The sequence below is a fragment of the Limanda limanda genome, chromosome 8 (genome assembly GCF_963576545.1).
Source record: "Limanda limanda chromosome 8, fLimLim1.1, whole genome shotgun sequence".
Lineage (NCBI taxonomy): Eukaryota > Metazoa > Chordata > Actinopteri > Pleuronectiformes > Pleuronectidae > Limanda > Limanda limanda.
Window position 1 is genome coordinate 4,752,785 of NC_083643.1, and position 14,575 is coordinate 4,767,359.

Consider the following 14,575-nt stretch of genomic DNA (forward strand, 5'->3'; position numbering starts at 1 on the left):
TTAATATGTGGCATTAATTCTAACTCGGTTGCTTGACGTGTTAAGGACTCACTGGGAAATCAATGTCCCCTCGTAAATATGCAAATGTATGCAGAGAGAGCTATAAAATCTAATCTATTACCTCATATCAAGTATAAGTATGAATTCTGCTTTGTATGATTGTTGAGTTTTCACAAGAAACAGGCACCAGCATGATGTCTCCTATATGTACTATGGGCAAAGTCACAGGTGAGTATTTATTTCAAATCCTGTATTGTTTTCATCTGTGTTTGCTGACTAATGTTCTTCTTCTGCCTGTGTTGGCACATTGCTTTGTTTCCTAAAGCTTGCCCGACACCAATTGTAAAAAACAAAACATAGTCGAGTCTGAACTATAGTGGCAGGGACATAAATCATGTAACACACGACTGCTGCCGGTGATCAAAACCCCACAGGAAGCTTTAAACAAAAAAAAAGAAGTGCATAGGACTTGAAATTCTATTACATCATATCCTTTCTTGTTATAACATGGTTTATTTTAATCAGTCATCGTCCTGCATTGGTTCTGATTCATTTTTATCCCTGCTCCAAGAAGACAAGTCCTTTCACTCTGTGGTCAAAAAAAAAGAAAAGAAAGGGACAGGGGTTTCTCTCTTTTTCTAGTTGTTCCCTCAACTTTCTTTTTCTGGGATTTATGAGACGTTACAGTCTGTTTCTGAATCGGATAGCATCGCATTTGTCCAATCACCGGAAAAAATGGGTGCACTTAAAGAACAGTTACAATATTTCCTCCTCGACAGCTGCATAAAGGCACCAGTGTCGAGGCCTATCACCCAAAACAATCACCTCTTCCTCCCGCTTTCATCTGCCGGCTCAATTTTTCCTCCCTTTTCCTTTTCCTCCATCCACCCTTCATCATTGTTCTTTGACCCGTTTCTGTCCCCTCGTAATCTCTCTCTCTTTATTGTCTTCCATTCTTCAGCCGCCCCGTGTCAAGGCGGTTTGTAAAAATCTTTATAAAACATGACTTGTATTTAAATAGGACTCAGCCAATGCTTCACGAGTTTAAGGCGCGTTATTTTTGTAGCTTATGCTTCTTTATGGAACATAAATTGACAGTTTGAATTATAAGAACTTGCTCTTTCCTCTCCTCCCTTTCTTCTCTTCAGTTGGATCCGCGCAGTAGTTCCTTCTGATCTCAATTATTTGTCACAGCGCTGCTCACATTTGTGCCTGATATCACTTTCTCACACATGCGTCTCACACCAACACTTTATCTCACAGATACACCGACACCAGTCATACCTGCCACATTGCCTTACATTTAAGCCTTGATTACTGCATCTCTGCACCTCCACCTCTTTTTCTCACCTGTTTTCTTTCCTTGAGCCTCTTATCACTCACCCCCGTGCTGTCACAAACACATTCTTTCCCACTCGCTCCCTGCTCACTTTTTAATCTTCGCTCAATGCCGTATTTCTCTCTGCATTAAAGCTAATGCAACATGACCTACATGCACCTTTCAACCATAATGTTGATTTGTGTTGCTTTAAAATTAACCAGTACAAATCTCTCATCCTGTCAATGGGCTGGTTCTGCCACGCTGAAATCCCACAATGTGCCTGTTAAGTAATTGGGACATTTAGCGCTGAAGATTGCTGATGTCCCAAATTAAATGACTTATATTTATATGAATAACTCTTTATCTATTCAAAATAAAGTGGAAACATTCTGTACAAATGCTGTGTTGTATGTGTACTTGTGTGTGTGTACATAAAAATAAAAAAATTGTAAAATACTACCTCACTTTTTGAAGGGGTAAAAAGATTTCCCTGGAACTCAATTTGGACCCTGGTGGTTCCTTCGAAGGTTCTATAGTTTCTAGAGAAAGTTCCTGCATTTGAAACGCAGCTTCACCAGAACTGTTGACCAGTCACTTCTCTCCTTCCCAAAAGAGCAGCTGTCCAATCATAGCTTAGTGACCAGCTCCATGCATCGCAGGTGCACGGCTGTATTTCTGCACGTTGACTTGTCTGCATGGAGGATTGAGTGAATGAGTTTCCTACAGCAATCTACACACCCAAAGTTTCAGATACCAAATCATAAAGAGAGGTGCAAGAAACCAGAAAGCCAAAGCACACAGATGGCAAGTCTGCTTTTACACGGTTGCTTCATTTTTAGCCGCACAGCATGAACCAACCACTTGTCTCTCCTCCCTCTCGTCTCCCTGCAGCCCCTGCTAGTGTCTCTGGGCTCTTCCTCTGCTCCCCTCCCATCCCTTTCTCTCCGTTAGTCCTCGGTCCTAAAGAGAGAGACGAGAGGAATACAAAAGGGAAAAACCAGGAAGAGAGTCCTTCGTCCTGAGGCCCAGTGCCAGCTGCTACTGCTGCAGAGACGATCCATCCAAACACAGGCAGGAATGAACGACATTGCTTTTGGACTACTGCTCTTGTCGCAAACCCAAAGGGTATCAGCCTTTTCTCCATAGACCTCTGGACTGTCTGGCTGCTGTGTGACATCTATGCTCTGTCAACAGTGTTATCATTACAAGTGTGTCTCTTATCTGCCATGTACACAGAGGTCAGCAAGTCTCCCAGTCTCCATCCTCCGTGTTGGCTCAGTAATGTGTACAGGAGATAACGTTACAGTAATAACACACATACCAACAATATCAGGAGAGGATGGGGAGCTGAGAGCTGCTGCTGCACAACAATCTGCCCTTTTTACCATCTCGCAAAGTCTTCTCCAAAATATTGACCCTATTTCTTGCTTGAACTTGCTAAACCACTCCTGACAACTTCAAGTGTTACTTCTCTGTTAAGTTTTCAGAAGATAAATATAGAGGTAATGAACGCATATGGACAGAAGTCTCCTTCAGTTTCCATACGAGTATCAGACGTGTGGTATAAATGAGCCTCATCGTGTATCATGACACATTTTTGAAGCTGTAAAAGTTGGCAACAAGCTTCTATTTAAATTTGTATACTTGTATAAACAGTTAATAGCATTATAAACATTCACAAGAGTGGTTGTCTTCTAGTCGTTGTCATATTGACTGATACCGAGGACCAATCCGATACCAGTGCATTAAAACTACAGAACTTGAACAACGTATTTGACAGCTTGATGCGAATAAGTATTAAGAAAAAACTACATTTTCTGTGTTGCAAATGTTGTGCTTTTAGTTTATACAAGGACTCCTCTGCTATTCTGCAACGAGTCAGCAACACATCTGTTGTGTCACATATATCACAGGGCTCATAAACCCCAGACGCAACATTGTGTCTAGACAACACGGCAAATCTTCTTCAAACGACAATGAAATAGGGTGAATTGGACATTCTTATATTTTATAAGCCATCTATCATTAGTCAGCTTTTGTATCTGCCACAACATGAAAGATGGAGCTGTTAACAGAAAACTGCTGCATCAGTACACCGTGAAGAAAACTCATAGAGAAAGAGAAAAGCTGCTTTAGGTTGGCAGCTATAATTACCAAGAATAAGCTCTGTGAGCCAGAGGCAGTGTCAGCTACTGAGAGGATGTATTTCTACATAAGTTGAAGGAGCATAGTCAATATTTTGTGCTGTGGATACAGAGACTGAACAATGGGGCAGTTTTCAAAGGCTGCTTTGTATACAGCTGAGTTTATGAAACAACTTGAGGCAAAGTGCAGTAATATGAGCTGAGTCATCCGAGTCAATTCTGTTATGTCTTAAGCAAAGCAGAAACACCACCATGTCCCAGAGGCAAAACATTTCTATTAACAATTGTGCTTAGATACACAATTATGAGCACAGAAAGTAACTCAACTTTAACCGCACAATAGGGATTCAATGTATGAAAGCCACATGTCCCATGTGCTACATGAAAAGATGATGAGCATCAGTTACTGTAAGTGCTGATTTAATTTGCCTCACACGTTCTCTGGATAACAAGCGGCTGTATAGAGTTGTTTTGGATACTTTGCACGTTACATACAAATGCATTTTGATTTTCTTCTCAGAATCTGTCAGTGTTGCCACGGTGATAAGTCAATAAGTTATCCTCACATCAATATTTGTGTGAGTCAACCGTAACAGTTTTGACCTCGATTCCTGCTTATTTGTTCATTTCTTTGAGAGCAGAGTGGAACTGGTTTAAAGCCAGCAAAGAATTATTAAATGGAAAAGCTACAGCAGTGGAGTGAGAGGAGAGTGGTTACCATTGGTTACGAGGGACACGAGGGGGGGTGTAACTTTAAAGCCCCACCTGTTATTTGCATCATTGACTGATGAACCACCCAGAAGTCAAGTCAAAGCTTTTCGATTCCCACCTGGTGGCTGGCTGCAGTATAGCATCTAAATCCAGCCTCCTCCATGTCAAGAGATGGGACTTGGACCAAACTAAAAATCAGATCCAGAAACCCATCGAACACATTAATCTCAAGTCAGGGTTCTGTCATTTTAGGAAGTCCTTATCACTGATGTATGTCAGTGTTTGCTAAGTTTGGTTTAAAGTTGCATTGTGATGCTATAAAAACAGGGTGAAAGGTAACGATTGAAAGCTGAGAGTGACTCGCGGTTTGCCGAGATTGAAAATCCCCTCTATTGATACTTCACAGAATCTGGCTCCAAAGGCCCAAGAACCCAGTGTTCATATCCAGGATATATTGGCTTCATTCCTGGATAGTAGGGGTGAGTAGAGAATCATCGTCCATCTTTAGACATCTTATGATTTTAATATGTTTGACAGCTTTCATGTCCTGAATATTCAACCGCTGTTAACTTCTTAAATTCCTGTCAGGTGGCGACTCAGAGCCGAGCCTTGCTGATTTAGGGGGAAGTCTGTGAACTAGGTCTCGGCCCTACACATTTCTTGAAAAGACAGAAGGAATCTCTCCCCAGGGTGCCCTTTCGTGCTCAACAGAGAGAATGAGTTGGTGAGAGGAGACAAAGGGATAAGAAGGTTTCTGGGAGATGGATAAGATGAAGCGAACTGTTGACAGCCAGAAACCCTGAGAACTGGCCCTGTCTGAGCTGCCGTACAACAAAGAGTCAGACAGACAGACAGAGAAGAAATACTTTTTTTTCTTAACCTTAAGGAACAGAGCTGCCAGAGAATTCTCCACAAGTTGGATCAACGAGAAAATATTGCATAGATAATCAGTGACACGGGGATTTCTGATCACATTATGTTCATTAGACATGGGGTCATGAGATCAGTGCGGGTACCAGTAATGATCGCAGTGGTAGAGCTGATACTGAAATAGCAATGGTTGCGTCAGCTGCTTCGCTATGTGGCACTCCAGGATGAGATGTTTTCAAAGCTGATCTTCAGTTAAGTGAAAGAGTTATTAATGCGTCTAAAGATGTGCTCCCGGGTGAGGACAGGCCATTTAAGCAAGGCACGCTAATCCCGAGAGAACAAAGCCCCCGGATGAGCAGTAATCTGATGTGATGGGCGGTTATGTCTGCCGTCCTACCACCCATGTGGAACAAAGAGGAGGCCATAACATGGGCTGACTCGAGCTGGGAGACAGGGCCACATTCTTATAAAGCCACTATGACACATTGCGAGGCACTAGTCAGATATTGCTCTGTATTACATAGAAAATATCAATGTTCTTTGTAGCCTGACAACTGGTGCACACTGGGTAGTTGCTCTTGCTCAGGGGCTACTTGGGGGGATCTGGGTCTGTCACCAGCAAGTGATGTAAACAGCTACCTGCAGACAAGCCTAATCCTGCTGACAACTGTGAAAAGTGAAATTTCCTACTTTCTGGGATAATACACCAGCACAATGTACAGAGATATGATCAGACAGAGGCAGCAAAACACGTAAATGTAAATACATGGCTCTGAACAAACAGGTTCTTTATCAGCTAAGAGCCAAGACATGCCCACAGACAAAACTGTATATATACCCATGCAAAAAGTTTACTTAATGACATAGAAACGTCATAAATCTGTGCTTGATTTGATTTTTACTTTCAAAGTCTCCTATTCCTGCTCTGACTGAAATGACCCACAGATGCAGGGTTCACAGCAAATGTACCGTCTTCAGTGCAGACGCCTTCTTTCTGCTTCACATTAAAAGCTTCTGACCATAGCGAACCATGGGGCTTGTGTTGTGAAGCAGCCACAAGAAAATGCAAATGAGTTTCTGGCTGAGGTCGGTGTTGACTGATACTGATCACGCTCATCACGAGACAAGCTGGACTTTTGGTTATTTTCACCAGACAACATGCTCCCACTTGTGAGAGCCAAAACTGATATTTAGGCTTTGACAGGACATGCTGGAATGTATTTGAGTATTTTTATGCTGTTTGTTCTTGACGGACAGCTGAAGACTAACTTGATTTTAACAGTAATGCTGCTGCCTTCTCTCCACTTCATCCTTTTAAAACCATCACAACCACTTCCATTGACTCTGGTTTGCTTTTAAAAGGCACAGAAAGAGATGAGAGGATCAGAGCAGACAGTCGTGAAAACTGCATTTGTAGGGAAATCAAGTCATTTAATCGGAAACACAATCATTGGATTCGCTCAGTAAATCTGCACAAATCAAGTTAAACCACCACCTGTACTGGATTTATTAGTATGTTATATAATATCTAACACACTGCTACATCATAAGTGTGTTAACTAACCACGTATAGTAGCTGATCAACTACTCCAGCTCCCCGGCTACCCTGCTGAGATCCATGAGGATGGATGGACTTACACATTTCTTGCTGAGATTTACATGAAAAGATCAATACCACCTTCATATCGCTGCTTTAAAAATAGGGGTACAGACAGCAGGTGGTAAGCTTAACATAAAGACTGAAAAGCAGGGAGGAATGAATCCAGTCGGCTCTGCCCTAACATGCAAATCTGCACCAATCAATAGCCAGGCTTCCCGAATGTGTTGGGCTCTGAGGGGATGTAAAACGGAAAAGTGCAAAATGGGGGAAACCATGATCTGTGTTGCACCTTCCACTCTTATTTAACCTCCACTGTTGTAGTATAGACGACTCCACTAAAGAGGAATTGTTTTAAGACTCCACCTCATCAATTTGTCATTGAGGCATTGTGTGTAAAACAGTTTGAGCTGCATGAGCTCAGACTGCACAAGCTCAGACTGCATGAGCTCAGACTGCATGAGCTCAGGCTGCAGCAACTCACAGCAGGATGGAAATTATTGATTTCATTACAACGTGACACAATGAACCCAGTCAGGCTAAAGTCGTTTGGCTGCACTTCAAACAGACACAAAAGGCCACACATAACTTTGGCTGATGTTAACATTCATACTTACAAACACTCTATATGAAAACCATTGCCGGCCACCACACACCTAACAGACCCCATCTGTCTTCACCCAGTACGTCTGTCACCTACGCTCTCCTTTCAGAAGAAGGAACATCAGTTTGATAACTCAACGACGAGCGTCTGCTTACTTATTCTGAGAATGTTGCTTGTGAATGTATTGTACTATTGAGCAAACTCCCATTGTGAGTAATGCGTGTGGATAGGAGCAGACAAAGAGAGAGAGAGAGGAAGTATCAATAGGATGACCTGTGTGTTAACCCAGTTTGAAATCCCTGTGGACGAAAAGTGACTGGCACTGTCATTGCAAAAACTAAACACAAAGAGAGAAGAGAAGAGAGAAGAAGAAAAGACAATCGGTTTGTGCGGCTCCATTAAAACTCTGTCTGTTCCCTCGGTATCAGATTAGCCTAGATGAGTCTTTTCCTGATTAGTTCATTAGACAAACTGGAGAGGTCCTCTGATCCGCCACTGCAGATTTCTGATGATACGGTGAAAATCAACGGCGCCACACTCAGAGCAAGGTGAGAGACCGTGATGGTGATCTCTGCTCAGGTGGTTCAGCTGAGTTCAGACGCTGGAATGTTCATAGACAAACTTTCACAACCATTTAACCATCGCAGGTGGCATTTCGGTCAAAACTGCTTTAAAACAGCACATCAAGAAAAGTACTTAGACAAATTCAATTACACAAAATTCTCCACAGAATCAACTGTTTGGAAAACTTCACAATAAAAGACCAGGACATGACAGCATCTAAATCAGATGCATTTTTTTTAGAGGAATCATTTCATTGAAATCAACACAATCAGTGGATAACGGGGGAAAAGTAAATCCGAACAAATGTTGGGCATCAAGTTCAAACTGAAATTTAACAGGAAAAGTGCACCAAATTAACCAGCGTCTTTATTGGATTCTTTAATATGTTATGTAATAGTTATCACACCAATCATTTTTGTGTTCAATAATTAGCTACAGCTAATGTGAACTATTCTATCTTTCCAGCTCCCCCGCTGAGCCTGCTGCCACGGCAGCCCGACCTCGGTTAAGTGGAAGAACATGAAAGGATGGATGGACTTGCTGAGTTTTAGATCAAAGGATCAATACCAATCTCATATCTGTCCATAAAAAATGAAGGTGCAGCCGGCAGGCAGTTAGCGTAGCTTCTTCAGACCAACACTGAACGCAGGAGAAGAATTAGAATATAAGATGCTGATGAAGTGAGCATTTAAGGAGCTGGTAGGCCGTTTTTTGTCATTTAAAAAGAGCAAAGTCACTGTTTACCACTAATTCCAACCCTTTCATGCTAAGCTAACGGCCTCCCGGCTCCAGCTTCATCTTGAAGAGCCGAGGATGGTATTGATCTCCATCCTCTCATCTGTTAAATTATGGATTAACTCTAGATTTATTTGCTAGATAATGCAAGAGCACTGTTGAAGCTGTTACCAAAGCCTGTGACGTGAGGAATTAGCTTGAATTAACACAGCGCATTGATCGCTCCGTAAAAATGTGGCATCCATTTAAATTTAAATCGTGCTTTCTTCTCTCTGCTCCGTGAGCAAAGTGGTAGAAAATCTCCCGGTCGGCCGTCAATGGCTGCGTGTGTTTCCTCTATCAGCGCTAGCAGACACCATCGATTATTAACTAGACAAACAGAGTGGAAATAAATGGACTGACACTGACTGTGCTGTCTCATCTGATGGTTCGAGTAGCTATGTGATTTCTATTGGAGAAATAATTAGAGACAGACATCAGGACCGTTACGCTAACAAATGTCGGACTGAATTGATTATTAATCTTTTACATAAATAATGTGACACAACGCTGCAAAGTACGAGGTTCTCTTCGGTTTTACACTAAGTGGTTTTCAGCGTTTGATTAAAATACCTGTGTGGATAAAGGTGTTAAACATGTGTGAGCAAGTTAAGCAGTTTACAGTGATTGGATTGAGTGGGTGCTCCTGTGTGTGTGAGAGAGAGAGAAGAAAATACAGTCAGTGTAAGTAGTTTAAAATTACAGGATTAACTGAATGTTTGTCCTTGGCTGTGTATGTGAGCCTTTGAGAAAATAAAATAAAACGCGTTGCTTTTGTCCTAGTACATGTGGTTTTTACAGGTTTTACATTAACACCCCCTCTCACCCTAACACAAGATGTCCATGAGCGCCCATAACTCTCATCAGCACCAATGGCCTTTTACCTCAAGGTTGGTTCTTCAGCTCATTAAGCAGTAGATTTGAGGTTTCAGACACACTTTACCCTGAAAAGGCCTCAGGGAGGAAGTTTGGAAACTAAACCAAACTACTCACCTCCTTGATTGTTGTTTCTGAACAATAAAAACCTAATCAAAAAGCCCTCGCTGCATTTGGTAGAAGTGGGTTGAGCCTGGTTTGCTCCACCGAGGAGGTTACGTTTTAGTTGCCGTTTTTCTCTTCGTCTTTTACCAGGATTACGGAAAAACTACAAAACCAAATTTCTTGAAAGGGTGGAATATGGGCCAAGGTTGTTGTTTTTCTCTGGGGACACTTTAACGGATTTCCCAGAGAATACTTCACAGATTGTGATGAAAGAAACAACCAGACACCTTCAGGGGACTGATACCTATGAGTGTGTGCAATTTAGTGCAGCTTGATTTAATTTAAAGGGATTGTTGGGCCTTGGCGTTGGAATGCTCTCTACTGAGTGCAGTTCTAGCTGGTTTGTTTCTTTGTTGGTTTATTTGGTAGCAGGATTACACACAAAAATACAGAACCGATTGCCATCAAACCAAGTGAAGGAATCGATCCTCAGCTGGGGAAGAATTTATTACATTTAGGTGTGGATGTGGGTTAAATGACAAATAAATGATTTAGGTTATCCGATCACTTCATAATTATTTGTACTTCTACTTTAGGACAAGACATTCTTCTACCTTGGTGTTTAGCAGCAGGTTAACAGTCATCCCCTGTTATGCTGTGCTGCTGGTTAGTTTACCAGTATTCAGGCTGCAATTAAAAACCATCACATTAAAGCCACATCAGTTGCAAAAATGAGCTTAAAGTATTTGACACACTGAACAGCAGCACCTGCGCTTTGAGTTGGAAAAGCTCTGCCATCAAATCCAGGAGAGACTTTTCTTCTTAAGTGCCTGTATAAAGCGTTAAGTGTGTTCTGTGCTCCTGAAGAGACAGAAACAACACTGTGCCGTGTTAATGTGCGAATTTGTTTTCAGAAGTGTTAACAGGTAGTTTTGCTGTGTACCGACTCTGTGGGCTGAGGCTGCTGCGGTCGGCTGGTCACAGGCCTTGAGACGACTTGTGTCATTCTAGTGAGGGGATTTACTTTTCAAATCTGTTCTCAGTATTCTCAGAATTCAGCAGCGGTAGAATGAGGGAGGGGTGTGTGTGTGTGTGTGTGTATAGACGCTTGGTTTAAAGGTTAGAATCCTATTAGGACCTCTTGGCTCAGTGCTAAGTCTGTCAGCTGACACCTCACCTTCCTGCACTAAACACTAGTCCGACTCTTGACTCACTCTCTTGATCTGATTTGTAAACTGCCTGAAGATGTATGATAACGTTCACGATCAGTGTGTGAAAATAACGTAACAAAAAATGATCTGGCAACATCGAGGATGCATATATTTCTAGTTATTAAGTTTAATTTAGTTTAATTTAAAATCCTTTTTTTATTTATTATTCTGGTATTTACGTCTTTGTTTACATTTTTACCAGTGTTTACTCTGATAGATTGTGTGTGAGATATTATAATCGGATGTTGTGACACAGTATTTCACCAGTTGTGTTTGTGGTGAAGTGAAAAAGAGAACATGACACGTCTGAAGCACGTGAAAGGGTTTCTATCTCGTACATTTTTCGTGAAGTGGCACTTTCCTGGACATCCAAGGTCTATGTTGCTTTTCATTTCATTTTCCAGGCAATTCACATTTTTTATAAATGCATTAAATCTTGCAGTGGAGCTGTGGTTTCGAGGTTCTGCCGATACACACACTCGACCAATCACAAGCTAGTCTCAGCTGTCAATCCTGACGTTTCACCCTGTTTGAACACATTCTATTATCATTTATTTCAACTTTTGGGTTATCTATACATCTGTTGTGAACATAAATATATCCTGTATTTCTTATTCATTTTATTTGTTGGATTGTTTTCCGGCATTTTCATGAATTTCCCCACATTTAGTTTGCAGGCACATATTTAGTTTGCAGGCACGTATACTAATTTTTAATATGTGGGTATTGGAAAAATCCTCAAGTTAAATATTAACCATGAGAATGTCTACTCTGTGCATGAGTACAAATTTAAAATAAATCTGTATGCAGATGTTTTGCTGGTTTAGACATTTCTTTACTTGTGTGTATCTTAACAGCAGAGTTTTAATTAATCCACTGACATCATCTACTTAAGCACTAGCTTTAAATAACTAGACAAATTAATTGTTTTCCAGCTTTACTGATGAGAAGAGAGGACGGAGCAAGAGGAGGAGGAGGAGGAGGAGGAGGAGGAGGAGGAGGAGGAGGAGGAGGAGGAGGAGGAGGAGGAGGAGGAGGAGGAGGAGGAGGAGGAGGAGGAGGAGGAGGAGGAGGAGGAGGAGACGTTAAGGGTTGATAAATTCCTCCAAGGAAAACATAAGGAAAATGTTCCCACTGCGGGCTGATTAACTTCCAAATTTAAAACTAGAAACAGTAGATTTACAGTGATTCATTCTGTCAAAGTCTGCTCTTGCATTCTTGGTAAAACAAACAAGGTGGCATACATTGGATCTCAACACATTTAACAACTGGATCAAACCTGTGAAGTGATATGATACTGATGGTTGCTGTTGTCCTTGATTTTGTTACTGGTTATTTTTAACACTTGCATAATTAAACCAGGGGGTCCAGAGGAAGATGATTACACTTCTCACCCCAGATTGCTAAACTAGTGTGAGAATGTCCCTGCTAACATTTAAGCCCCTTGGGTTTTCTTAGAGGATAAAGTGTTGTTGTGTTCTTTTAAATGAGAGGAAGGGGGAAGACGACGGAGGAGATTTAATGATGTCAGTCTAGTTTTTAGAACATGGCACAAAATGGATAAAATGTTTTTATTTCACGTGATATGTTGCTGTTTTGTTTTTTTTACTGTGCTTTTCTCATAGGTTGAAAATTGGCCATGTTTCTCTTTTTATGAAAATCTGATGGCACATAGATCCTTCCAGTATTTAGAGGGGAAAGGGGAGGAGAGGAGATGATAGATGGTGAAGCGAACGTGTTGGGGGGGAGAAAGAGGGAAAAGAGGAGAGAGAAAGAGAAGGAAACGCAGCAGGAAATGATATTTAAATGTCAAGCTCGACCCAAGTCGCTGCATTTAATGTCACGTGGGATCAAAATGTCAAAACCATAAAGTAGACTGCGGCACATTGTCACTTCCAACTCCTTCTAGGAAAAAGTTTACAGGACTTTTTCCTGAAAATTCATACTTGAATACTTAGAACACTTACTTTAAACTGTATTAAACTGTAGCAGTCAATGAAAACACTGGTTAATACGCAGGTACAACAATTTCACACTGGAGGAAATAACACTTTAAATCAAAGCTTACAAGTAATATTGATTTATATTGTTTATCTTTCACTCATGAACAACACAGCAGGAGATTTGATTTGGTTTGTGTCTTTTTAAATTTGTATATGTCTATAGATGTATAATGATAGAACATATACACACATATAAACATACATGTATGTGTATGTATAGGTTGGAATTGCTCAATAGAATTCCAGGACAAAAATTAAGATTATTCCCAGAATATTTTGTATAAATATTATATTGTGATTATTTGAATAACAGGAAAAGTACTCCGGGGTTTCCCAGGATACATGGGATCCTACATTTCTAGAAGAATACTCAACTATGAGTCCAGAAACTTCACTTTCTTCTCAACAGGATCTTACTTCGTAGTAGTTCCTCTTTGTTGAGATTTTAAGAAAAGCGTGCAAAGGTCAAATCACACCTGGAGGGAGCCTGGTGTGTGTGAGAGGGCTCATGCGGAGAAGAGGACCCATCGTCCGGCAGAGGACTCAGCAGAGAGCCGCTGGCCTCCGACACCAGCAGCACACATAGGAGGAGGATGAGGAGAATGATGAGGAGGAGGATGATGGTCCTCTTCATCATCATCATCATCACCAGCACCTACACAACAGGGCTGTGTGTGCACATCCACACAAACCCCACAGATCACGAACCAGCACAGAAGCTAGGATGTTTCTAGAAGCCTCACCTCGCTGTGGACCGGTCCTTCGGGCTCGATGCTGCCGCTGCTGCTGCTCCTCGCTCCGGGCACCGAGCGGCTTCTCCTCGCTCCTCGCTCCGGGCACCGAGCTCCTCACGCTGCCTGAATCTAAATGTGTGGTTCCTTCCTCCTCCCGAAGCTACACCAGACAATGAGAACCCGTCAGCTGCTACCGGGCACCGGGTACCGGGTACCGGGTACCGGGGGGAGAGAGGGGCTGGATCCGTGGAGAGGGACCGGGCTGCGAGGCTCCAGCACCGGGAGCAGTGAGCAGTGACCAGCGGGGACAGGAGGAGCAGGAGGCGGCGTCGAGATGCTGAGTTCCCGGGAGACTCGATCCTGTGAGAGCCGCCGACCACCGCTGTCACCCCCCGCCTCAATACACCACTTCCTGTTGGACCCTTTCACAATTAAACTCCCACACACTCTCATTGTGGAGGACTCACAGCGTTATATACATGTACACACACAAACACCAGTAAATACACATGTATACACGTGTGTGTGTGTGTGTGTGTACTTGTACAGTGTGTTTATGTGCGTATGAATGTGTCTTTTATCTTTTATCTTTTATATATTTTTATTTTTATATATTGTTTTTTTTTTCTTATGTGTGTTGTATTTGTTGTGTTTTTATGTTTTTATGTTCATTGTATGCACCAACAACCAGAGCAAATTCCAGGTAGGTGTAAACCTACTTGGCAATAAATACATTCTGATTCTGATTCTGATGTTTGTCTTGTGTTCGTGTATATGTTCATATACGCAAGTAAAGATATATAATGACACAATAGACATTACATATATATTTATATATATATGTACATATATGGACATTATGTACTGTATGTATGTAAACATGTGCATATATGTGTGTATGTATGCGCATTATAAATATAACATATTCTATATATATATAATATGAAAAGTTTTTAAAGAATTAATATAAAAAATCTGTATATATAAATTCAGTGAAAGCATCTAATTAAAGCAATTTGATAGATTATATAAATTTGCATTTTTTAAAAAGGAAGTAGCCT

The 14,575-nt window shown here is 41.4% G+C and overlaps 1 protein-coding gene across 1 annotated transcript in view; it reads right to left on the reverse strand.

Annotated features, from left to right (window-relative positions):
• Positions 1-13,967, reverse strand: part of st3gal2 (ST3 beta-galactoside alpha-2,3-sialyltransferase 2) — a 38,744-nt gene extending 24,777 nt beyond the window's left edge. The window contains exons 1-2 of the mRNA XM_061076462.1: positions 13,716-13,967; positions 13,489-13,674 (exon numbers count right to left, since the gene is read on the reverse strand). Coding sequence (XP_060932445.1) covers positions 13,489-13,674; positions 13,716-13,967 — 438 coding nt within the window. The remainder of the gene's footprint in view (positions 1-13,488; positions 13,675-13,715) is intronic.
• Between the last annotated feature and the right edge of the window lie 608 nt (positions 13,968-14,575).